Source organism: Apus apus, chromosome 1 (assembly GCF_020740795.1).
Source record: "Apus apus isolate bApuApu2 chromosome 1, bApuApu2.pri.cur, whole genome shotgun sequence".
In the NCBI taxonomy this organism is placed as follows: domain Eukaryota; kingdom Metazoa; phylum Chordata; class Aves; order Apodiformes; family Apodidae; genus Apus; species Apus apus.
In genome coordinates, this window is record NC_067282.1 from 146,714,785 (window position 1) to 146,740,846 (window position 26,062).

The 26,062-nt window shown below is 43.0% G+C and overlaps 1 protein-coding gene across 6 annotated transcripts in view; it reads right to left on the reverse strand.

The window, feature by feature from the left end:
- Positions 1–25,075, reverse strand: part of KIAA1549 (KIAA1549 ortholog) — a 150,624-nt gene extending 125,549 nt beyond the window's left edge. For all 6 annotated transcript variants that reach the window (XM_051623683.1, XM_051623666.1, XM_051623701.1 and 3 more), the window contains exon 1: positions 24,647–25,075. In XM_051623683.1, the coding sequence (XP_051479643.1) occupies positions 24,647–24,767 (121 nt within the window). In that variant the 5' untranslated portion in view covers positions 24,768–25,075. The remainder of the gene's footprint in view (positions 1–24,646) is intronic.
- Between the last annotated feature and the right edge of the window lie 987 nt (positions 25,076–26,062).

A 26,062-nucleotide genomic window follows, 5' to 3' on the forward strand; every position in this document is an offset into this window, starting at 1 on the left:
TTGTTGAAAATGTATGGGTTTTCAGTAGACGTAGCTTCTTTTTGTGGGATCTTAAATTAATTGATACTAAAATAGGTTTCTGTCAAATTCCTTACTTGCCAGGTTTTTACTGCTACACATCATATGTATATTTTTAAATGCACTGTGTACATATTTATAAATATTGCATAAATACATATATGTATATATAAATCTATGTGTGCATGAATATATTTAAGATCAATATGAGAAATGTTGCATACTACCATGCAATTCTTAAGTACAGTGATAAACACTTCCATTAGAGAAACATAAAAAACCCAACTATAGAATACAGCAAGCTCAGATATACATGGTATCCTTAGACACAACTATTTGGTTTTAAATAATTTCAACTGGAATCTACTCAGGCTCCAGAGAACTGTTATTAAGCATAATGCTTCTTCACTACTTGTGTCTCATGGATTTACGCAAACATACATGCAGAAAGAGAAAAGTAAAATATTTTCATTCACACAGATCTTTTCTAGTGGCACAAGTAACTCCAGATTGTTTATAAACTGATTGCAAATAGGTATAGAATACACCAAGAAATAAAACATTTGTAAATAGGTGCTAATCCCCAAGAAAGCCAAAATAGCAAGTAAGGTTCTGGTTTTCTCTCCATTGACAGCAAACTTCCAAGGTAAACCTCACGAGCTGTGTTGCTTTTACACTCACCCTGAAGTGCTTAGCTATATAACAACAGTAACATATAACCTCTTCTTGGAGTTGGGCTTTACAGGTGGCACATAAAAGTATAAGCCTCTTTCCCAAGCTTATCCTGAAAGTACTTTCAAAAAGACCTACTTCTTGAACAAAACTTCCACCACTTAAAGGCTACTCTTGTTCAGGTTGCTCATCGTTTCAAGAGCATGCATCTGCCTTCCAAAAACACTGAATTTCCTACAACCCATCAGTATTTGTATCTTGGACTTGCTATCTAATTGCCTTGCACAGATGGACTAAGCACAATGATCTATGAAAGAGTGAATGGTTGTAATCTCAGAGGTTCCCAAATAATTATTGAGAAGTAAATAACATCTCACCTGTCAGTGATAGGTCTGTGAAGAGCAGTCTATACACAATGTTAACCCACCTGAAAATTTTAACTGGATTTTCAAAGCCTTTAACAAGGCTCCTAACCAAAAATCTTAAATTCAACTACTATGGACTAAGGTCCAGATGTCAGCAGGAATCAATTAGAAGTATGAGAATGCAAAGATTTCCAGCAGTGGTGCAGCTACAATGCTTAATATCCTCAAAATGGAATCAGGAAAAGGGAGCTGAGTAAGCTGACAACATTTGCCAACAGCATTTCAAAAACGGCCTAACTGAAAACTGTCACAGAAGAGCAATGAAAGGTTCTTCTGACACCCAGGGCTTTCACTGTGTTAGGTGAAATTCAAGACTGATGAACATAAATTATAGAAAGGAGGATAGACAGCCCTACGTACAAAAGCAGTAAATTCTAAGTTGGCTACTACTAGCTACTACAAGAAAAGAGATTATGAAGTATCATCCACTATGATTTCAAAATACCAGGTCAGTGCTCAGCAGAAATAAAAAACACAAGATACATAAGACATCTAGGAATAGAGAACAAGAATAGAAGCATGTTACTATGCTACTCTATATGCAAACATTGTGATCTCATCTTAAGGCTGCACAGTTACAATTATCACTCAAAAAAAAAAGAACACAGAAATGGAGGTGTCAGAGAAGATTAAGATAAAGTGTAGGTACAGTCTGGCTCCATTACAAGATTCTTCAACTTGGAGGAGAGACAACAGAACTGAGACTATGAGAATGAGGTTTCTAGAGTCATGACGGGAGAGATTATGACACTTCAGAATAAATGGTTAAAAAAATCAATAAAGGTATCAATCAGCCTGAGTAATAGCAAGAAAATACAAGTATTTTCCTCCCAAACATAACTAAATTGTGGAACTCACTGCCATGGGGGATGTTAGGAGTCTGAAGAGCATAAACAGGTATTAAAAACAAGACATATAGCTGAAAAATACTGTATTCATACTGCACTTGGTTGGAGAAAACTAGAAAAAAATAAAGAAATTAATACTACAAGCTTGCTCCATTTCCTAAGCTCCAAGTAACCATAAGAGTTAATTCGACCTTGCTGCAAAACAGCAGAGACAGAGGAGTAAAGCAGAAACAAATTTCCATACCTACAATGTGGAAAACGCACACCAAACACAACCCCAGACAGGAAAGTTGCTAAGCAGTTTATCAAAACAGGCAGTGCTTTTTAAACTGTCCATTAAAACAATCTCCTTTAACTCCCAACACACTTTGAGAATTACAGTGTTGCTGACAGAATGTTATCTCCTCCAAGATGTATTTGCTGAAATTAATGTGAACCTTCACAGTAACAGAAATATAAAACCCAGAACAAACTGAAATCACTACCCTTCTTTAAGAAGTTTGCAGACAATTGACAGAAATTGCCAAAAAATTCAGTAAGGATTTTTGAACACAGTAGAAATTCAGCAGCAAGCAACTGAAACAGGTAAACACGAACTACTTCAGCTAGCAAACAGTAAAGGGTTTTGGCCCAAAGGGTCGAGTTAAGATCATGCCCTCCTCACCACAGCAAGTACAAGAGCAACAGGATCACTCCTCCGAATGATATTAACAACACCCTGTGCCAGCATTTCACTCAGAAGAGGCCTTAAAGATTACAGCTGAAAACCACACAAACTGCAATAGTGCTGTCCTCCTTTGCCCCCCTTTCCCATCACAGTTTAAAATGAACAAATACTCCAGGTAAACAGCTAACAGAGCAAGAAAGTGAGAGAGAACCATTAAATGACTGACAGTGGTCACTGCAGATATCAGTTCTACAGTACTGCATTGAATTATTTAAAAGCTTTCACTGCTATAGAAGTGTCAGTTTAACTCACTCCAGCTTCCTCCCTCTTGTACACACTAGCAGTTGCCCGTGTGCAAAACATTTTTTAGGGGAGCCTTACTACAAGTAATACTGGCCAGCACCATTTGAACCTTGGCATAATACCCAGACCAAAAAGAACCAAACAAAAAACAAAATACTACTCAACATTCCAAGCAAATTAAACCTTTGGTGTAATGGACTCAATAGAGAAGGGAAGAAAGAGGTATTTAAAACTTGTTCTCTGGTCCTCTTCTAGTTTTATTTCTACAGCTACCTCTTACACACAAACTTCTGGGGAAGTTCTCATTGGGTGGAAAAGCTGAGTCTGAGACTTCTTTCCCTTCCCTTCCATCTTGCCTCTCCATGGGAATCCAGAATATTATGCACACACAACCATCTCCTGCACCCACAGAACCCTTCCTGCTACGGCTGCACAACAGGCTGTCCAACAGCTCCACTCCACTCAAGCACTTGCTAGAAAAAAGGGAGGAGCACAGTCAGTCTGGGAAATAGTGACTGAGCTCAGCTCACCTCCAGCTCCCCGCTGTCAAGACTGCCACAGCATGACTCATGCCGTACCCTGTCACTCTCCAGAATATTGCATGTTCCAGAATTACACTGCAGAACTGATATGTCAGCCAAAGTTTTATTTATCAGATTGCATGTTACGCTTTCATCATCACATTCTGGATGTTTACTACAATTCATTACCATCAACCTGGACTTGTGCAAAGCATTCAAAACTGTCCCACATGACATCCTGCTCTCAAAATTGAAAGGAAATGGATCTGATGGATGGACCACTCTGTGGATAAGGAACTGGCTGCTGGATGGTCACACTCAAGAGAGTTGTGGTCAAAGACCCAGTGTCCAAGTGCAGACAAGTGGTGTTCCTCAGGGGTTGGTACTGGGACCAGTGCTGTTCAACTTTTTTGTCGGTGACATGGACAGGCACACTGAGTGCGCCCTCAGCAAGTCTGCTGACAACACCAAGCTGTGGGGTGTGGTTGACATGATGGAGGGAAGGGAGGCCATGCACAGGGACCCTGACAAGCTTGAGAGGTGGGCCCATGCCAACCTCATGAAGTTCAATAAGGCTATGTGCAAGGTCCTGCGCATCTGGGTTGGGGCAATCCCAAGCACAAATACAGGCTGGGCGGAGAACGGATTAAGAACAGCCCTGAGGAGAAGGACCTGGGGGTGCTGGTCAATGAAAAGCTCAACATGAGCCAGCAATGTGCAACTGCACCCAAGAAATCCAACTGTGACCTGGGCTGCATCAAAAGAAGAGTGGCCAGCAGGCCAAGGGAGGTGATTCTGCCCCTCTGCTCTGTACTCATGAGACCCCACCTGGAGTACTGTGTCCAATTCCAGAGCCCCCAACATAGAAAGGACAGAGTTCTTGAAGGCAGTCCAAAGGATGGCCAGAAAGATGATCAGAGGGCTGGAGCACCACTCCTGTGAAGATGGGCTGAGCAAGTTGGGGCTGTTCAGCCTGGAGAAGACTCCAGCGAGACTTTATAGCAGCCTTCCAGTACCTGAAGGAGGCCTACAGGAAAGATGGTGAGTGACTTTTGCCCAGGGTGAGGGGGAATGGTTCTAAGCTGGAAGAGGGAAGATTTAGATTAGATATTAGGAAGAAATTCTTGAGTGTAGGAGTGGTGAGACACTGCAAAAAGGTTGCCCAGGGCAGTTGTAGAGGTCCTCTCCGTGGAGGTTTTCAAAGCCAGGTTGGATGGGTCTCTGAGCAACCTGGTTGAGTGAGAAGTGTCCCTGCCCATGCAGGGGGGTTGGAACTAGATGATGGTTAAGGTCCCTTCCAGCCCTAGCCATTCTATGATTCTATGATCCTGAAACCTCGACATTTTTGGGTACAGGAGTGATTATTTTCAAAATGCTACAACTTTCTATCCCCTAAATCCTGGCCAATGGAGCCAAGTACAAGCAGTTATGCAATCCTTTTGGTCAGAGGAGTTTTTGTAACTTGCTTCAAAAGAAGATGACTGGAGCTAAAGAAAATAATTAGATTCCACAATGTTGCTCTTTTATAGCACACAGCTAGAAGTTTGTAAGGACAGTCAGTGACAATGTCATCATCCATCCCCATCTCTGACTCAATTCAGTTCACAAATCTTGCATAAATTAACACCTGCTTTTTAAAGTGTCCAACACAGTAAGTTGCTCTATGGTTAATTATTCGTCATTGTTATAAAATTTACACGTAACTCCTAGTCTCATCTTTTTAAGCTTTGATTTCTCCTTACTGAAGACCTTCCATATCGGGCCCAAGGGCCCTTCCACTACAGAATTTGTATTTTCCGTAATACAGAAAAAAAGTCACATCTTCACTGCTTCTAAAATGTGCTAACTAGGCTGCTCTTTCTGACATTTTCACCTAGAAACATCCTTTCCAAAGCCTCATAAGCCAATATCCTTCCTGAAAGGCTGACACTAGTAGCTACAACACAAATGCCACACATGCAGGTAAGAAAACTTCCCAGCTTCCATTAATATGTTTAATGATTATTCCCAACCACACCACTACACAGCAAGCTCCTCCTCTTCAACAGATTACCACACTCTGATAGCTTTCTGATTCTGCCCCAAATCACCATTTTTCAGAAGTTTGGGCCATGATATCAATATGGCCTTGACTGCTTATCTCTAGACAAATCAGCTTAACATCTATATGCTACTAGTACAAAAAACCCCACAAAATTAAGCTTCCTACAAAAATGTAATTCAACATAATAGTGAACAAAGAAGACAGAAGATGCCAGTTCTATGGCATAGTTAAACAAATGGGTTTAATTAGCTTTTTAATCTAAAAAGTTAATATCTAATCACAACAGATACCTTTGTGGAGTAGAATTTTAAGGACTCAGCTCTCATAGGTTGCATTTGTCCCAAATCCCAACCATCCCTGCAATCCAGAAAGTCACTTAATGTCTCTTTCAAATTGCCAGACAAAGCAACATCTGTCACTTTAATGTACCCAAATCCAGCAACATCCCTTTCATGTTTGCCAACTAGCATCCTACATTTATCATGCACTGGTCTTGTATATTGTGCGACAATTTGTAATAGTTCATACCAGAACTGCAATAATGCTGTTTAAATGACAAATGACTGCACAGAACACTGCCCATAAGATGCTACCCAAGGATTAATCTAGAAGAGAAAGACCTATATAGTATCTAGTGGAGCTGCAATAGTAGGTCCTTCCACAGACATAAAAAATGAGAGGCTATGCTCTGCATATGAAAGTGTTGTTCATAAAGCTGGTCTAAAATAACTTTAATAGAAGTGTGAAAGGTATTATAATCTAAAAACTGAATACTTCTCTCCCCACAGCTGGAGAAGGAAAAGGAGAAGGATAAGCACTCAGTAATGTTTTTCACTATCAAAAATCCAGCTTTAGTAAATTAAAAGTGTTTGTAGGATCTTTCATTAAACACATTAATACTTGTTTCTCATGGCAAATATGAAATTGGATAATACCAACTTGCCAGAGACATGCACAGGATTCCTTCACTCCCATGAGAGCTTCTATCAATTTTCTGGGAATAAAGTCACTTAAGGATTTAAAGGGAAAAAAAAAAAAAAAAAAAGTCCTCCTTCCACTGTTATAAGGGACCTAAAATACCCCAAACCATGACTAAATGTTTACCATTTTTTACCCTATTGCAATTACAAGATTCAAGCATAGTCCACTTTCTAGCATGTTAAGCAAATTAAGAAAACATCTAACTTCCTCTGTTCTCCCTCCCCTCTTACCCACTTCAGTTCCAGGTTTACAAAATCAAAATCTTATCATAAACTAAAGTATACGTAAAGTGGAATAACCAGACTTCTGCATTTAACTGAGCAAAAGTTATGCCCTCAAGACATTAAGCCTCTAAAAAGTAGTCACTGGTTATCAAATGCTATTAATATGCCAACATCTAGTCTAACGGGAGCCGTAAGGTGATGCTGTTGATGTAAGAATGATGTTTCTCCATCTGAAAGATCAGCATATGTACATTTGACAAGAGTTTGGTCTAGGAAGGAGAAAAAAATATATATTAAAGCACACACTATCAATACTATTTTTCCATTAAACATGTGAGAAAACTCAAAGCATCTATGGTTTCATGCCTGTGCTGGAGAACTCAGTGACTAATTAAAAGCTCTTCACCACATCAAGGTTGCACCACAATTTCCCTACAGAAGAGTAGCAAAGCTTCATGCAAGTCCTTATATCTTCCTCATATTCAAGTCATATACCAATATTCCTACAACACAGACCGAGGAAAATGCAGGGGATGGGGGAAAAAAAAATAATAAAAAAATCTGAATACTCAATACAGTACCTCTGAGCGAAGACTCATGTTGGTGTTTCCTGCAGAGGAAGTTCCAGCAAAGACCATCTAAAATATCCATCTATCATAAAAAATGTTATTTAATAAGAAAATCTAAAGAACCCTGGCAACTCCAATACTTTCAGTTTTCTTTAAAATGTCAGTCAAGTTCAGACTGTATGGTGCTTTTAGCTTCCTGGTTTTTGGTGGGTTTTCTCCCCCATTTCTCTGCAAGGGATTAGGAAACTGAGAACTTGTCAGTTCCCAAACTGGTTTACATAAATCATTATTAATACAAGCCTAAGTCTGTAACAGTCAGCATCATGAAAGATCTTCACATTTCTCCAAGTATCTCAAAGACCATCATACCGGTAGACAGAATATAAAGAAAAATACACCTAATATTGATCTTCAAATACTGAATAGAACCCATGAAAACCATCAGTGTAAAGTGAAACATGACTAAGATTATCTGTTGAAATACATACTTCTGGAAAATTTTCCTTTGTTAATTCCTAGTGACAGTGCAAAATTTTACTACTGAAGCCAACTATGCAAAACAGCAAAAAGTCTAAAGCTTTTACAATATTATGTAAGGACATATCAGGAAGTCTATTTTTCAGTGAAAGTCTATGCTGGCAAAAAAGTCATCCTTAATTTTAAGTAGCACTGAGAACTGCAACACTGATTACTTTCTTTTTTTTAATTCAGTTTCAGAGATGCTTGAGAACTTTTAATGCTTCACATGCATGTGATACTTAAATCATAATTAAACAAACACAAGGGTGACACTTCCAGCTCCATACAAGACTGGAAAAACACAGCCTCTCTAAAGTGACCTATAATATGCATAAGCCCCAAATGACTCACTTTTATTAGTTTCTCCCTGATGACACTTCCTCTTCCAAGACACCGTCCCATCATTAAGCCAACAAGCAAAGAAAAAGAAAAAACTTGATTCCAGTATCATTTGTGTTTAAAAAGGCCACCAAGACAAAAAAAAAAACTTACTCATTTACTCCACAGTAAGAAACATGCTGGCTTATATTTTTCTCCAAATTATTTTGATACTCTTTTCTGCCCCCAACCATCCACAATACCACAACATTCAGAAAGACTCTTGTACATTCTACTGTAAAATGGATTAGTTTGCCTCTGCCCAGTGTCCTTCAGAAGGAGCTGAGAACTGACACACATCCTTGCTACCCCTCCTGCTCTGCAAGGCAAAACAACAGGCCCCACACCATTAATTTAACTCTTCTCCTCAGAGGAAAGCTGCCATCATGAGCAGCTGCCAGCGAGTTTGCACTCATAAAATTTAGCAAAACTCTGCTGGAACTGATGAGTATACTCGCTACAAAATATTTTGCCTCTAGTGCTGACAAACAGTGTTTTCAAATCCTGTCTTTCATATGGTAATGTTGAATCAGACAAGAAAACAACTATTTTCACTACTTAATGCTGAAGCCACTAAGTGGAATTTTGCTCTTTCATGGATGATACAGAAAACATCTAAAGAAGCAACTCTTCAGTAGGTAGTCAGCTTGATCTAGCATATATGCTTTATAACCTGATTTCAGTTAAGTGCTAGACATCTACCATTTCATATTGGGCCACACTCAAAATCTTCTTGCTTTTCATACAGTCCTGGACAGCCTAACTTGCTGAGGTAAGACTTTTGAGATCTCTAAACATTTGTGCATTCATCTCAGGCCACCAAGGGATGCAATTGCTGCCCTCTAGACAAGCATGGCTTGCTAGACTGGAATGAATTTACAGCAAGGGCCTGATTTGTACACACAATAACACAGGTGTAACTACAAGGTGGTTTTCTATTTGATATAGTGTACAGGAACAGAAGAGAGCCAAAAATGCAACAGCGACACCAGCTTAGCCAGTACCCCAGCCAGCCCTCTGGCACTGCAAAGCACGAAGCAGGAGCAGCGGCTGTCGCGCAGGGAAGGGAGCAGATGGAGGGAAGCCTAGGGCGCTGGCAAAGCCTGGCACCTGTGAGGCTACGCAGGGAGAGCGTATGCTGAAGCAGTGTGAAGAAAGGAACTGAAGTGCTCGTGTGGGGACTGAACAGTAAATCATCTGATGCTAGGGCAAGTGCTGAAGTCAGTCCTAAAACAGAAGGCAACGACTGTAAAGAAGGACAGAGGGCCTTAACGAACTGCATTAGCAAGAACACTTGTTTTCTAAACCTTTCAGTAATAAAGGTGAAAATTCTTTATCCAGACAAATTACAGAGCTTAAACTTTCTATATAAAGTATATGAGACATTTTAATTCAATTATCCTCAAAGAAAAAGATTTTACTACGTACTATCTGAGCTGAACTACTTAAAAATACGAAGAACCATTTCCCTTCCAGAAGATAAAATTTCCAGTAAGAGCAATAGTCATATAGAAGTTACTAGTAAGTAATCAAGTCCAAATGAGAAAGAAGTTACTGTTAAAATGAAGGTTTCTCAATAGTGGAGACTAAGATCAAGCAAGTTCTGATTCAGTTGCTCCTTGACAAATTAATTTCAGAGTAAAATAAAGCTGTGGTGCCATTCTGTCAGTGGCAGCTGTGTTTTGAAAGGTTCTTGCCGCTCCCTTACGTCCCCAGATACTCATTTCCACACTCCAGAGGTGCCAATCCAATTGTTTTCATTAATGTGCTCCAAGTTAGGGTTTCAAGAACTATCCCACTTAAAGGAGAAAACACAAAACCAAACCAGTAAAAATATCCCAATAAAGTACTGTTTTAAAAGCAGTCTATACAACAACCATCCAAAAAGCTGAAGTGACAAGCTATGAGAGAAGTAAAAGAAACATCTTTAATTGGATTTCCCCCCGCATAGAACAACACAGAGCCACAGCTTCATGAGAGGGAAAATCATTCACATCTGGCAAGAGACTGGACTCCTGCTTTCTTCCTCCTGCCCTTCTTCCAAGTCTTCCCTTCCCCAACGTGCAAAAACCCCACCCATGCCTAACAATTTCCACTCTTCTCCTTAAGAGGTTGGAAGAAGTATACAGAGTGGAAAACCAACAGAAGCTGGAATCATGTTATTTTTTCTGGTATTCAGTAGAGGTAAGATGAACTGCCAGAAACTTTCACTCCAAGACACAGACATAGCAAAGAGGGAAGAATGTACGAGGGGGAAAGCACTGAAGGGAATGTTACTGTATTGTTAAAAACAAACAAACAAAAAAACAAACAAACAAATAAAACTAAGAAAAATATTTTTCTTCCAAGGGGGGAGAAAAGAGAAAAAAAGAGATTTGAAGTTTCCTCTATTGGATAACAGAAAACACGTTACCACGTTTGTGAAGCAAAATCTCTTGGTCTCATGCCTCTACCTAAATAGATATTATGACAATTCAACATTAAACATGGATATGAAACAAGGTTGAGCCCAAAAGACTAGCTTTGACTCTGCTGTTGTGGTTGCCTTCTGAGTCAATATACGTAATACCTGCCATAATGTAACAAAAAAACCCCAACAAATAAAAACCCAAAAAACAACAGAACAGAGAAAAATCTGGTGAGTTTATTTGTTTAAAATAGAAATTGATTGTTTCAAGAACAGTCCAGTTACCAAAGCATGATTTTTATTTAGAAAAGTGCCACTTTCCATAAGCACCAACAGACAATGCAAAGGAGGTCTGCAAGATTTTTTTGGATGGTAAAAAGGCTATTGATATGACTGTCAGAGACTACAACATCACAAGTCATGTTGCTCTAACTCAGTTACACAGCTACTGAACAATTTCTGCATGAACACAAGTGTTTAAAAAAAAAATAAATTTACACTTACAGTGTTCTTTCCAGCTTTTCAAATTAAAAAAAAAAATTGTGTACATTGAGAAAAAACAAACCTGTTCCACTGGAAGATTATGAACAGGAGTTTAATTATGAGACATGCAAGACAGTTATTGTTAATAACATATCCCATCAGCTTTGATTTATTTGTTTGGGATATACTTTCACAAAAGCAAATCAGCAACAAAATCCCAACAGTCTTTTGAAATATATAGGTTTCAAACAATACTTCTAATTTGGTATTTCCTACCTAGCTTGAGGTAACAGAGCTGCAATTTAAAAGGTCTAAACTCTTTAGACCTGCAGAGACAGGATTAAATTCTTGCCTCAACAGTTTTACCTTCAACATATTTGAAGTAGCAAGGAATCCAGCCCTAGAAATTAGAGAGGATGCAGTAATGCTATTTCTCTCACACTTCAGCAACAAATTCAAGAAGCACCAACAAGTTTATTACCTTGCAAAGTTTACAGGCAAGATGAACTGTACAGAAGTCAGCACAATAAAAATACTGTAGGTTTGATTTAAAGATAACTAGTCTAGTAAGAGCTTTGGTAACTTGGGTTCCCCATCTCGTACATTTCCCTAGCTCCCTATTCTGCTTACCTGCTGACAGACTACGTTCATGCTCCTTTGTATTACAATAAAATAAATGCTTAATGAAGGCACTGAAGAATTAGCAGAGTAAACTGGTGTCAGATTACTCTATGATGTAGCTCCTAAGGTGAGCACAGCAGAAACAGAACTTGAGACAAAGGTCCCAATTAAACTTGGAGACAGCTCATACAGCCAAATCTGCAGTCTTCAACCCTTCATGCATTCTTCAATCATGAAAACTAACAATCTAATTTAAAGTTGTCCCTCATCTCCCAAGGAAAAAAAAAACACAACTAAACAAAAAAAGGAAAACCTAACAAAAAATAAACACCAAACCAAAACACAAACACATTAATGCACAATGAACACAAACGAGTATTATATGTCTGAGCTTGCAAGCATATTCCACAAACACCTGCTGTTTTGGGTGGTTGCTTCAACTGCCTGTGACACACTATATTTAACATGCACCTGTGCTTTTCACCTGTCCTCCTCCAAATAATTCAATCCACAAAGATTGATCTTAAACATGCAGAGGAATTCCAACAGCTGTAATTATAATTCATTACATTAATTTTACTGGTAAAATACTAATTTTGTTCCAACCCTCAAAAGCAATGAATCTCAAAATACATCCTCATAAAACCAAAGTCTTCTAATTGATTAGAAATGTAACTTCTGATGCATGAGAAATGGAAAGAGGAGCTTGAAGCATCCCCTCAAATCAAAATTACTTATCTTCATAAAGCTTATTAGCTCTTGCACCTGAATTTGGAAGATATAAAATGTATGTATTTTTCTGCTTTAAAAAATATCTAGAAAGCTATTCATAGTTACGAAGAACAAGTTTTAGATACTACTTCCAAAGTTGATCCTATTTTGAAATCAGGAAAAGTACTGTAGAATATTTCTGAAGTATCTTACCTAAATAACACAGATGTTTGTACTGAATACATGATACAACATGAAGTTGCATTCTGTTCTTCAAGGGTGTCTTTTATTAAAATAAAAAATAATACAGCCATTCTAAACTGTCAGTGGAATCTCAACATCAGTAGCGTGTTTAAATGATGGTTTTGGCTTAATCAATAATTTAATAAAAACAACTAATTTGAGTGTGGTTCTAGTATATCTGAAAGAAATTCTTTAAGATTTCTAGAACTATCTTCACCTGACCTCAATGCTTAACAAACTTCACACAAAGTAAATAGCAGCAGTAAATGCTAAAGAATCATAAGAGCTAATACTCCAGTACAGAAACTGTGTTCCGTTTTGTTTCTAAGTTCCTAATGCTCCCAGGATTTTAAGAAGATTATACTTTCAAGTGACACTGTCTGCTTGGAATCCATTCAATTTTAAAAGAAGCAAAATGGATTTACATTCATTTCACATTCCTCAGCTATCCTAATCCTTCTGACAATTTTTACAGTTTCAAGAACCTGACTGTGGTAGAAGCAGCAAAGTAACTACTCTTAGGAGAAAACAAAGTAAACAGACTAACAATTTATTTCCTTGAAACTTCCTTGCTTGTATTAATACTGGGTAAAATAATTCTTGACAAAACCTTGATTACCATGTTGATAAGCATTTACTTTTTTTTTTTTTTAAAGCAAGTTACTATAAAAGGCACATGCCCTCTGGAAAGACAAAGGAAAACCTTTTTTTGTTGTTGTTCTCTCAGAGTGGAACAAATTACATCTTCTAAAAATTGCATGTCAGTGGCTGGAAGCCCAAATCTGTTTCATCTTTCAGCATAAGGACAGGAAGTAAGGTCACTGTCAGCTCCTAATTGAAAACATCTTCAAACCAGTCTTCTGCTCTAGATTAAGATTTTGTTCTGTGACATGCAATTTCTACCCCAATATATCATACAAAGTCCCAATTTAGCACCAGCTCCAGTTTTAAATACAGACATCCACTGGAGAAGCTACCTATTCAGAATCCAATGTAGCTGATAATCAACCATCTTTATTCAAAAAGTAACAAGATACCAGCCCAGAGGGGTCTGCTACATAAATGCTTGGTGCTTCATCTCTAAATAACGCTGAACTATAAATCATTGTGGCTTTGTGGTTGAGCAGTGCTCACTGCAATCTGCATACATGCGGTGGAGTTTATTTGCAATAGAATTATGGGCCAGAGGGAAAGGTGAGACAGGCTCAACATCTGATCAAGTTCACACTCAACTACAAGGAGAATAAACAGTCCCTGCACCACCCTACAGTATTAGATAAATGCCTTAAATGAGGAAATAAATTTTACTTAGTATCAACAAATTAGTTCCACAGACTATTAGCTGGGGAGCAAACAAAAGGATACCATTCTCATGTAAGAAATTATTTTCTTATTCAGTATGAAAACACTCATAGGAAATTCAGTCCAAAATGGAGGAACACAAATCTTATGAGGAGCAGCTGAGGGAATTGAGATTGTTCAGTCTAAAGAAGGGAAGGCTGAGGGGAGACCTTCTTGCTCTCTAAAACTATCTGAAAGAAGGGTGCATTGAGGTGGGGGTCAGTCTCTTCTCCCAAGTAATCGGTGATAGGATGAGAAGAAATGGTCTCCAGTTGTGCCATGGGAGGTTTAGATTGGGTATTAGGAAAAACTTCTCTCTTCTTACCACAACACTTCCAACTAAGCCTTCCACCATCAATACTCTAATCCACATTCCAAATTTCACCTACTCCTACAGCAGCCCCAGCCCCTGGCGTTATCTTTGCTGTTCCTTATTTCAGTATCTTCCTGATCTAAGCATCTATCCTCCCTCTCTCGCTCACCCTGCACCACAACCAATTTCAGATAAAGGGCATAAATACAGCTCCCTGCTGGCTTAACTGTCCAGAAAAGCTTGGTCAGGACACATTCACTGCAGAGCTGAGAAGTACTGCACAGCCCTGAGCAGAGGACAGCCAGCACACAGCCCTGGCCACGACAGCCACACTGCTCTCCCAGCGGCTGTTGCTCCAGTCAGGAAACTGCCACTTACCAGCCACCAGCTGGGGCATCTGCTGCCTCCCAGCTATCAAAGAACAGCAGCTTCACATTCTCCCTTCAACCCAGACATCAGCCATGTGCTGCACTGGGCAGCAGTACATACAACACAGGCAACTGAAAGATTCGGTCTATTTGTTCAGTCTCCCAATTATCTTGCATCACTTACAACACCTTCCTTTTACCATCTCTCCCTTTCCTAAGGGCAAGGGTAAACCCTAAACTCTGTGCCAAGATGAACAAGTCCCAGCTTGCCCAACTATGTGTTTCACAGAAATACTAACAGTGTTTAAGCACTAATACTCCCCATCATTCCATCACACCTGTTAGATAGACTGTTAGATTCATTCAATTGATGAATTATTAAGGAAGCACACAGAGGGTGGAAGCAAGGGCAGGTATCCTGGGAGGACTACAGAGAAGTTGTCCGAACAGTAAGGGATCAGGTTATAAATGCCAAAGAAAAGCTTTCATAGGCACATTGGGGAAAAAAGGATAACCAAGGAAAATGTAGGCCCTCTCCTGAAGGAAATGCAGGATATTGAAAAAGCTGAGGTTCTCCATGAATTCTTTGTATCAGTCTTCTCTGACAATTGCTCCAGCCTCATCACAAAGGCCACAACAAGGGAAAGAAGGGACTGGAAGAATGAAGTACCCCCTGCTGTAGAAGAACAGACTCATGACCATCTAAAGAACCTGAAGGTGCACAAGTCTATAGGACCTGATGGAGTCCATCCACAGGTCCTGAGGGAGCCGGCAGATGCAGTCGCTAAGCCTCTGTCCATCATATTTGAGAGGTCATGGCAGTCTGGTGAGGTTCCCACTGATTGGAAAAAAGGGAACATAGTCCCTATTTTTAAAAAGGGGAAAAAGGAAGACCTGGGGAACTGCAGGCCGGTCAGTCTCACCTCTATTCTTGGCAAGATCATGGAACAGATCCTCCTAGAAAATCTGCTAAGGCACATGGAAAATAAGGAGGTGATTGGTAAGAGCCAACACGGCTTCACTAAGGACAAATCACATCTGACTAATTTGGTGGCCTTCTACAATGGGGCTACAGAGATGGTGCATAGGGGAAAAGCATCTATGTGGATTTGAGGAAAGCATCTGACACTGTCACACATGACATCCTGGTCTCCAAATAAGACATGGATTTGAGAGATAGACCACTCTGTGGATAAGCAATTGGCTGGGTGGCCACACCAAGGGAGCTGTGGTCAATGGCTCAGTGTCCAAGTGGAGGCAAGCGATGAGTGGTGTTCCCCAGGGGTTGGTACTGGGACCAGTGCTGCTCTACATCTTTGTTGGAGACATGGACAGAGGGATTGAGTGCATCTCGGCAAGTTTGCAATGATAACTAGCTGTGTGGTGTGGATAACACACTGGAGGGAGGTGAGGCCATCCAGAGGGACCTTGACAGGCTGGAGAGGTCGGCCAATGCCAACCTCATGAAGTTCAACAAGGCCAAGTGCAAGGTCCTGCACCTGGGTCAGCACAACCTCAGGCACAAATACAGGTTGGGGGGAGAATGGATTGAAAGCAGCCCTGAGGAGGAGGAGCTGGGGGTGGTAGTGGATGAAAAGCTCAACATGAGCCACCAGTGTGAACCTGCAGCCCAGAAGGCCAAATACATCTTGGGCTGCATCAAAAGAGAAAAAGCCAGTCGGCTGAAGGAGGTGATTCTGCCCCTCTGCTCTGGTGAGACCCCTCCTGGAGTACTGTGTACAGCTCTGGAGCCCTCAGCAGAGGAAAGTTATGGAGCTGTTGGAGAGGTACCAGAGAAGGGCCATAGAGATGATCAAAGGGCTGAAGTACCGCTGCTATGAAGACAGGCTGAGAGAGCTGGGGCTGTTCAGCCTGGAAAAAATCAGGGAGACCTTTAACAGCCTGCCAGAACCTGAGGGGGCTACAGGAAAGCTGGGGAGGGGCTTTTTACAAGGGCATGGAGTAATAGGACAAGGGGCAATAGTTTTAAACTGAAAGAGGGGAGATTTAGATTAGATACTAGGAGGAAATTCTTCACCACGAGGGTACTAAATGGAACAGGATACCCAGGAAGGTTGTGGATGCCCCCTCCACAGAGGTATCCAAGGGCAGGTTAGATGAAGCTTTGTGCAGCCTGGTCTAACATGAGTTGTCTCTGCTTACAGCAGGGAGGTTGGAACCTGATGATCTTTAGGGTCCCTTCCAACCTTAACCATTCTATGATTCTATTAATAAAGACATGCAAAGTCACATGCACACCATTTCTTTGTACCTGTACTCTCAGTGATAATCTATGCAGTACTATAAAAAGCTTAAGAAGTTGAATTTGCATAGAGACTAAAAAAATTAATGTGCTTCTCCTACTTGTTCTTAGTAAGGATAAAGTCACTATAGCAAAGGTTACAAAATTTGAAACTTTACAAAACTGTTAATCCTAAAATCAATCATTCAGAAGTTAGGAAGTATGATCACTAAGGCTACCTATGAAATCCTAATTCAGCTTTTCTCTGCATAAAGTTTATGACACATAATGTAACCATACCACAGATGGTTTCTTCACTTGAACAGCACACCAAAGTTTTCAGTAATGAACAGATACAGCCCCAGTGTTGCATGTCCGCAAATAAATTACATTTGTAGAATCTCACAAAAACAGATTTGCAAAATATTTCAGAAGGTCATCTACTCCATCCTTATACAGCACTGTGGAATAATTGTTGCAATCAACTTCCATTAGATCATTCTACAAACTGTTCTTACAACTCTGGTGACAGATTACATGATGGCCCCAAAACATGTATTTCAGGGTTTCATTATCCCGACTAGTAAAAATATCAGCAGTCAGCAAGCCTATGTCTTGTTAACTGCAATTCAAGTCTGACTTATTTTCCTGCTCAACACAAAACGTTTATTACACTTCTTTTTGCATTCATCTTCTATATGTTTGAATACAGTAATGTCCACCTGATTTATTTTTCCTCTAGATTTAGCAACCCAAATAGTTCTGTGACCGGTACTCCCTCCAGTAGCTTGTCTCTTCCTTGAAGGACAAGGTACTATACTAGACACAGCATTCCACCTGGAGCTCTTCTGCCAATGAAGAGAATGAACAAGTTATGACACAGGATATGCCAAAGACCATAACCCATGTGTTTGTGAGATGCAGCACCACTGTGATCCTGTTGAGTCACATTCTGTTTGTGATCCATGGTAAGCACCAGACCCCTTCATACAACACAGCTGCATTGGCCATTTCCCGTCCTACAGCCGTGTGGGTTTTCAGCCCCTTCAATATGATACTATTATGCACTTTCCTTACTAAAACACATCTGGATTTTCAGGCCTTTCTTTTACTATGTTGCCATCATTCCTCCCTCCTCCTCCCCTTACTTGCTGATAAATTTTAGCCCCTTACCCCTATTTCAAATAGACCAGGTGGCTAAAGCCAATTCAAAATTCTATAATGGAAATCAATTCATAGAAGAGAAGCCTCTCTAACTTAGAGGGGAGAATGGAAGAGAAATAAAACTATTAGAAAAGAGTTTGTGCACTAAGAACAAGAAGGTGGGGGATGTAGGCTGAAACTACTGAGTAACAAACATCAGCAACCATAAATATGACTTTTTTAAATGAAGATTTTATTTTAAAAAATCAAATTAAACTCTATTACACTTTGGTACAGCATAGTACATTTTCCCATCTGTAAGGTTAGTTAAATCTCACTAAAGAAGTCTTAATATGGTAAATGCATACTGTTACACCACCACTTTTTATTTCCCATTTGCCTACAAATAGTTTATTTCTTACACTTATTTTCTGTGGATTCAATTCAGCTTACTGGTTTTCATCCAATGGATCTTTATACTTCTAAAGACAAGTCTTTGGCTTTCTGAGGTAATTTGTAAGAAATTATTTTTTACATATGGTGAAACTAAGAAACAATGGCAAATTTTGAGTGCCTAATTTGAAATACTGATGAGTATTTAGAATTACAGACACAACATTTAAGAACAACTCCCCTTGACTTCTTAGCAGCTGCAAGCACTCAGCATTTCTGCAACACAGATCCCAGAGGTCTCATGTCCAGTAGATGAGGAACACACAACTTGTGACCACCTGCGGGAAGTTTGGTTTAAGCAACTTGCTCACATCACTGAAGCTCTTCAACAGTAACACAATTAAACTAGGATGGCATTTCATTATATAAAACAGTGAAACATTTATTCAAGCTTCCCTGTCCCCTGCCTCATTCATTTCACACCTTTAAACACCTGCTACAAAACGGGGGAAGAGTCCTATGGATAACCTCTTCATTTGCTATCCCACACCCATTTTTCTCCCCAGAGCAGGATCAGTTTTGCACACTGAAAGCAATGAGCATCCTGTCTGCGTGTATGTACAGGTATTTATGGGCAGGTGCCTACATAGCTATAAATATTAACTATATGGATATACATTTTTTGATCATGTAATTATAGCTGTACCATAATTTACAGACACAGAAGCAGTTTAAAATTGTACAGGTTATTGTAATGTCAATATTTCCAACTTGCTGATTTTTGCCTTTGCAGCCTTCATATGCTGCTAGAATCTCTGTGGAGGAAATTTTGCAGTTTTTAAAACAAACTCTGAAAAACACTTCTGTCACAAGGCTGAAACGTACACTAACAAAATGTTCAAGGAGTAGCTGCAGATTATCATGCTCCTGGATGAGAGGATAAAAGGGCAAACACTCTGAAGCCCTGGATTCTGTGCCAAATTCTGGAGAAAGTGTCCCAGAGCAGCAGGCACACACTTCCTTGTTCCTAAATTCCAAGCTTGACGCTTTCGGTCACATCTCTTGTCCCAGTCCCTTATCTTCCCTGCTTCTGATTCTTCCTTTCAACGCTATTTTGGAGGTTTATTCTTTTTTAAACGAGTCCATCTGCATTTCCTAGTGTGCTTATCCTACAATTAAGGCTTACACTGCATACTTCTTGCGGGATTAATTTCTGCACTGCAGTTTCCCTCATCTGCAGACCTCTTTCCCACTCCTGACCTAAGGTCTTTCCTCCTAGTCAGTTTCAGTTTATTTTGTCTCACAAACCCTCTTGCAATTTGCATCTCTTTCCCCCCTACTCCTGCAACTGCCAGGTCTCTGCACACATCAATCAACAGAACAGTGACTGAAAAAGACCCATAGACCCTTCTCTTCCTCCTGCTGCTTAACTAATCTGAGTCCCACTCTGGCTCATTCTAAAAGCCTTCTGCTTTCCCTCTGGGGCCTAACGCAATCAAGCACCATCTCACAACACAGCACCACATGGTAGAGGTGCCTAAATTCCCCAAAAGAAAGTAAAGCACTCCATTACACATCCTTAAGCACAAGGCAGGGAGATGCCAGTTCTCTGTCACAAAGCTCAATCCAGTCCTGCTCCTGGAGTGGTTTAGATAGACTTTCACAGGTAAGTCCAATCTTCCGCGTATCATTTTGGGCTATGGGAAGCATGTTTAGCACATTTACCCAGGTGGCACTTACACAGCCCTGTCAGCATTAATAGGTAGGTGAGGTTCCATGAAAACAGGATATACCCAAGTTTTAGCAGACAAAAAAAAAAAAAAAAAAAAAGCATCATCTCTATCACAGCCATGTGTGCCTAAATTCAGTTGTTACAAGCTTTTGAAAAAAATCACTTTCAAAGCAGCAGCAGAGAAAACATCCCCTTCAGAGCAGACACAATCTGCCAAAGTTTAGCTGCATGTTCCAAAGCATAAGGGTATTCAAGTTGTTCAGAAAAGAAGCTGGCAGAACTCAAAGCAGAAACCATTGTTTTCCTCTTGCCTCAACATCAGAAGGAGCTGAACTCTTTCAACTGACATTTTGCAAGAAAAAGAAAGCTTTAGCCCATAGCAATATGCACAATTTTTGAAATTTCAATTGAAATAGTTAAGCTTGCTCTCAACTCTGCTGCAAAGCAATTGCATTTCTCACAAGCATTTTACAGCTTTAATACCAGCTAGCACAATCGCCCCAGTCTACCATTTTCCAGAATTTATTCTGTCCATTTTACATGCAATTAATTCCACTGATACAATCAGGGATGCAACTACTGATGGTCAGTTGTATCTTTTCCCCATCTCATGCGTTAAGAAGACAACACCACTAATCCACTGCTTTTATTAAAGGTTTTCCCTTAGTCTTCCAAAACAGCTGTCTCCAATAACATCAACAGCTGAAAACACAGCACATATAGCGAGTGTCAATCAAATTTGTTACTGAGCTGATGTGTGTTTAGCAACCACTGAAGAAAAGCACAGCAATACATGACTTTTTGAGGGATAAAAAAGCCATCATACCATGCAACTGCAGAGCACAAACTGGCCACACTGACAAGGACCCTGTAAAAATGTGATTTTTATGCATGAGCCAAAAAAAGAAATTAAGTCAGTGTTGCTCATTTAATGCTACCATTTGACTTAACTTTGGGGTTCTCATACAGAATTCAAAAGACAACTTGTTCTACTTCATTATGACATTTTACTTCTACATAGGCTCCCACAACACACTCTATTGTCTCCACAGGCTGGAGAAACACTAGTAGTTAAGGACATCATCTGTAACTCTTACGCAATTAGTGTTATTCATACTGTATGCCACAATGGGCAAGGCTGGAGACTCACTGGTAGTTTAGGACACCATCCATAAACAGATTTACTTTCAAATGAAGGAAAGCCATGTCTCCCACAGCTGAAGTAAGTATTAAGAAACCTATTCTGCTTTGCTTCTCTCCCAAGCAACTTCCCCCACACAGACAGGCATTCTGAATTGAGAAGTAAGACCAGGGTTGTCAGAACCTGCCACTTACCACAACCATCAGATACGGAAGACCTCTTGGAAAAGATTTGTGCTGCAACAAGAATCAGTGCTCTTTAATGTGTCCAGTGCCTGAAATCTATTACCAAAGGTAGGTAAAAGCTGTTAAAGCCTACTTTGTTAAAGGCATGCTACATTTCAAGTCCAAGCCCTGCCTGAGAAATCTAAGACCTTGCTTCACAGAAAACAAATGTCACTCACAAAACAGACACAACTGAACAAAAAGCTGCACTGTCCACTAGCTTGTTTAGTATTCTAACTTCTTGAAAGAACATGCAAACAAAAACCACATTTCCTCTGGCAAGACTACAAGTGTAGCTTGTAGACACGAGGCTGACATAAATAAAGCAGGGACCGAATAGAAAGTGGTCTTAAATGGAATCCTCCAGCCATATGGGTATTCTGTGCAAATGAACTGGGAGCAAGCTTGACAAGCTGAACTGGCCACAAGAGACATGATGCCAACTCAAGTGTCTGCAACACACTCCTGCAATTAAGTTGAATAAACAATTTCCTGCAACTGTCCCATAAGGCAGCTACATCTGATTCCTTGCCTGACCTCCACAACTTGTCTTTGGTCCTCGAGTCTCTGAGGAATCTCACTGCAGACTTTTCCAAGTCCAGCACATAGCTCTCCCCTCTCTCATGAACACAGTGCAGCAAGACAAGATAAATCCTCCTGATTGTCTGTGCAGGAGTTGTACAGATCGTGCAATGGAACAAAAGCAAAACCACAGTCTGGGCTGAGCAGCAAGACATTCCCCGATCCAAAGCCCTAGTTCACAAAGGTGCTCAAATGCACACCTACCTTTAACACACCAGCAGCCTACCCACAGACTAGAGTTCAGCATCTGCTTAATTGTGGAAGCTGAAGCCCTGATTCAGCGACATGTGACTTCAGTGGGAGCTGGATCAAGCATTCCAAAACCCAAGTTGATTTACTGCTTAATTTTCTTAAGTACTGACATTCACTTTGCTATTTCAACTGCAAGCAAGCGGCTCTAACACCCATTCCACTCTTGCTGTATGCCTCTTCTGCAAAACTCAAAGCCGAAGGAGTTTGCTCTTGCTGTTCCTAAACTGGTCAAGGCCAAATGGCACTGAAAAGCAAATGAAGTACACCCAAGGGAAATGCTCAGGGAGCTGCAATTAAGTGAATTTTGTCCAAGTCTACCACAGACAACCAGTACACACCTCTTCATTTTCACACTATACATCATACCACCAAACATTTCAAGGCTAAAGAAAAGCATTAAGGCTGCATCCCATTATGGGCCTAAGACAGGCAAATCAGACTTCTCTCACAATTTTTAATAAAGCATTTCACCTTAACCAGAAAGGGAGAAAATATTCTTGTTCCCTGCAAACTGCAGTCTTTAAATCTCTGCAACCAATGGACCATTTCTAAGATGCCTATGAAAAGCATCCTCTGAAAAGTAAGTTTACTCTTAATATGCTAAAGTTCACTGTACATGATTCACATACCCGTGGGAAATAGAAAACATAGAAGAGTCTCAAATCAAAACAGCTTAAGGGCTCCTGCCCTCGACTGAGCAGCAAAGCATCACTTTGTGCAAGATCTGTTGTCTCAGAGTGCTCTCTTCCAGCAGCCCAAACACTGGTTAAGTTACATAATATTTCTACTGCTGTTTTTAAGTTATATAAGACTGATCAACAGTCCCACAAAAGTTTACAGAAATCCACAGCAATGTGGATTAAGAGCTACTAAGTATCAGACGAACAATTAAACAAAAGCCTTCACTGACTTACTATGGAAATCTAGGGGGGGGAAAAGCCATTCTATTAGCCTCAAAGACAAAAAAAGCCATGTAAATCTCCAACTTACAAACCTATTGTCGTGCCTTCTCCTGTCTGTATGCAAAGCCTGTTCAAACTTAAGAAAAAGAATCTCTGAAGCTTACTAGAAATTATCAACTTTCACATAGGCTGGAAATACTCATTGGCTACAAAGGGAGCTGGAACAGACCATAACTTCCCTGAAAAGCTAACCGGTCATCAGCAAAACACGAACTGCTTTCTAAAGTGGAAACAAAGTCTCATTAAAAAGATAAGCACGCTTTAGAAGCTAAGGCTTCTTAAGCACCCAACAACAATCACCACAGTTCTTGTGTCTAAGTAGGAGTCAACACTAGTTGGTCCGCTTCATGAAATAGGCGCGCGTAGGTTCTTATCACTTCTTACCACTTATCAACAACTTAATGATGTTGATAAGAATGTATTACCTTATACCTCTTACCCACCAAAAAAGAAAACCTATAGTCACTGCAAAATTGTTTCTTTCTATGTAGTGCTACTAATTGTTGCATTTAAATTTTTTTTTGTATTAAGGAGTAACTGAGAAGCGCAATGGGAGCTGAACCGTCTTTGTGATTAAACGATCTGCTTAACTACAGAATAATTTTGATGTCTAGAGCCACCAGAGAAAAGGGAAGAGAGAAAAAAAAGGGGGTCACCGATTCCGGGCTATTTTGTAGTACCTACTGAACACACTATCCTCCGGAGCCCGAACAGCTCTCTCCACACACAAGTCACGCCACGGCTGTGCTTAGAGAGTAACAACAATTCGCGTGTCGAGAGGCTCTGACGCTTCCTAACTGGAAAGGCGGAGGAGAGCCAGGCTGCCCCGCAGGTGCTACTGCCAGCCCCGACGCCCCGCGCACTCCCAGAGCCGCAGCTGGGGCAGAGGGGAGCGGGCGCCGGGAGCACATCTGCGGGCTCGCCCAGCACATCCCGCACGCCCGGCACACAGGCTGCCCCGAGAGCTCTGGGGCAGAGCTGCCTCCCACCCTCCCCTCCACACCGGTTCTCTCCTCCGCTTCCGCGGCAGCGCTGACCAGCCTCCCCGCCGCCTCCCCTCCCGCCGCGCAGCCCCCGGCCCCGCAGCCGGGCTCGGGCTGCGAACAATGCGCGCGGTTGCTGGCGGAGCTCCCCACCAGCCGGCGGCCCCCGCCTCCCCCCGCCCGCTCCCCGCCGCATTGTTACCGGCGCTGCCTCCCCCCGCACGCAACCGCCGGCGGGCAGCGGCCGATCCCCCTCCACAGCCCGGCCCGGCCCGGCCCGGCCCGGCACACCTGCCGCGGCCCGGCCGGCCCCGCCGACCCCCTTTGTTCCCTTACCTGCGGCGGGCGAGCCCCGCAGCGCCGGCACGGCGAGCAGCAGCGGCAGCAGGGCGGGCAGCGCCGGCCGCCAGCACGCCGCGGCCGCCGAGGCCACCACGAAGCGTGTCATCCCCTCCATGGCACGGCACGGCACGGCACGGCACGCCGCGGCCCGGCGTCAAGTCATCGCGGGCTGGAAGGGCTGGGCGGGCTCGGCGGCTCGTCCCGGGCGCATCCACCGCCGGCGGGGCTGGGACACCCGGGGGCGGGAGGCCGCCGCAGCCCCCCCCCGCGCTTCCACGCCCACCCCGTGAGGGGTATGCACGGGGGCAGAGCCGCGGTGGGGCGGCAGCGGGACCGCGGCGCCCCGCAGGGCCCGCAAGCGGCTTCGGCTCGGCCCCCGGACGGGGAGGCGGAGAAGAACCCACCGCGCTGCGGGGCAGCGGAGCTGCGGGGCCGGTGGCGGCGCTCGCCCCGGGCGGCTACGGCCCTTCACGTGGGAGGCAACGGCGGCCCGGCGCGCTCCCGCCCCTTCCCTCGCCCCTCCCTCCCGCCGGCGACGCGCTCCCCCCCGGCCAGGCCGGCCCGCGAGCGCAGCGGGGCCGCCCGCCCGCCACCTGCGCGCGCCCCGCCGTCCGCGTCTGCGCGGGGGCGCGCCCGCCCCGCCCCCCTCCGCCGCGCGCGGGCGGGGGCGGCGGGGAGGGGGAGGAGCCGGGGCGCGCGCTCCCCGGTGGTTGCGGGGCAGGGCGGGGGCAGCAGGGCGGGGGCAGGACGGGGGCAGGACGGGGGGCAGCAGGACGGGGGCAACAGGACGGGGGCAGGACGGGGGGCAGGGCGGGGGCGCAGCAGGACGGGGGGCAGGACGGGGGCAGGACGGGGGGCAGCAGGACGGGGGCAACAGGACGGGGGCAGCAGGACGGGGGGCAGGACGGGGGGCAGGACGGGGGCAGCAGGACGGGGGCAGCAGGACGGGGGGCAGGAGGACGTGGGGCGAGGGCGGGGGCAGGACGAGGGGCAGCAGGACGCGGGAGGCAGGACGGGGGGCAGCAGGACCCGCCCCCGCCGGCCCGGCCGCCGCCGCCCGCCCCTCCCTGCCCCGCTCCCTCCGCCCGCCCGCGCTGGCCCCGCCGCTGTCTTGGCTCGCCCCGTGTCTCGCCCCGTGTCTCGCCCCGCTGCAGCCGCGGCCCGGGAAGGGGCGGGGGAGGGGATGGGGGTGTCACCCAACGATCGCCTCCCTCTGGTGGGTGGGAAGGGCTGAGAGCCCGACTGGATCCTGAGGGGCTCCCGGTACCTGCTGCGGGAGCGGGGCGGCCCCTGGGCCCGCTGCTGGGTTGCGTGGGGCATCCCCGTTTCCTGACAGATCCCCCATGGCGGAGCGAGGCCGGGAAGCTGGTGGCTTCGTCCCTCAGCCCGCTGGCCGGGCCGAGTAGTACC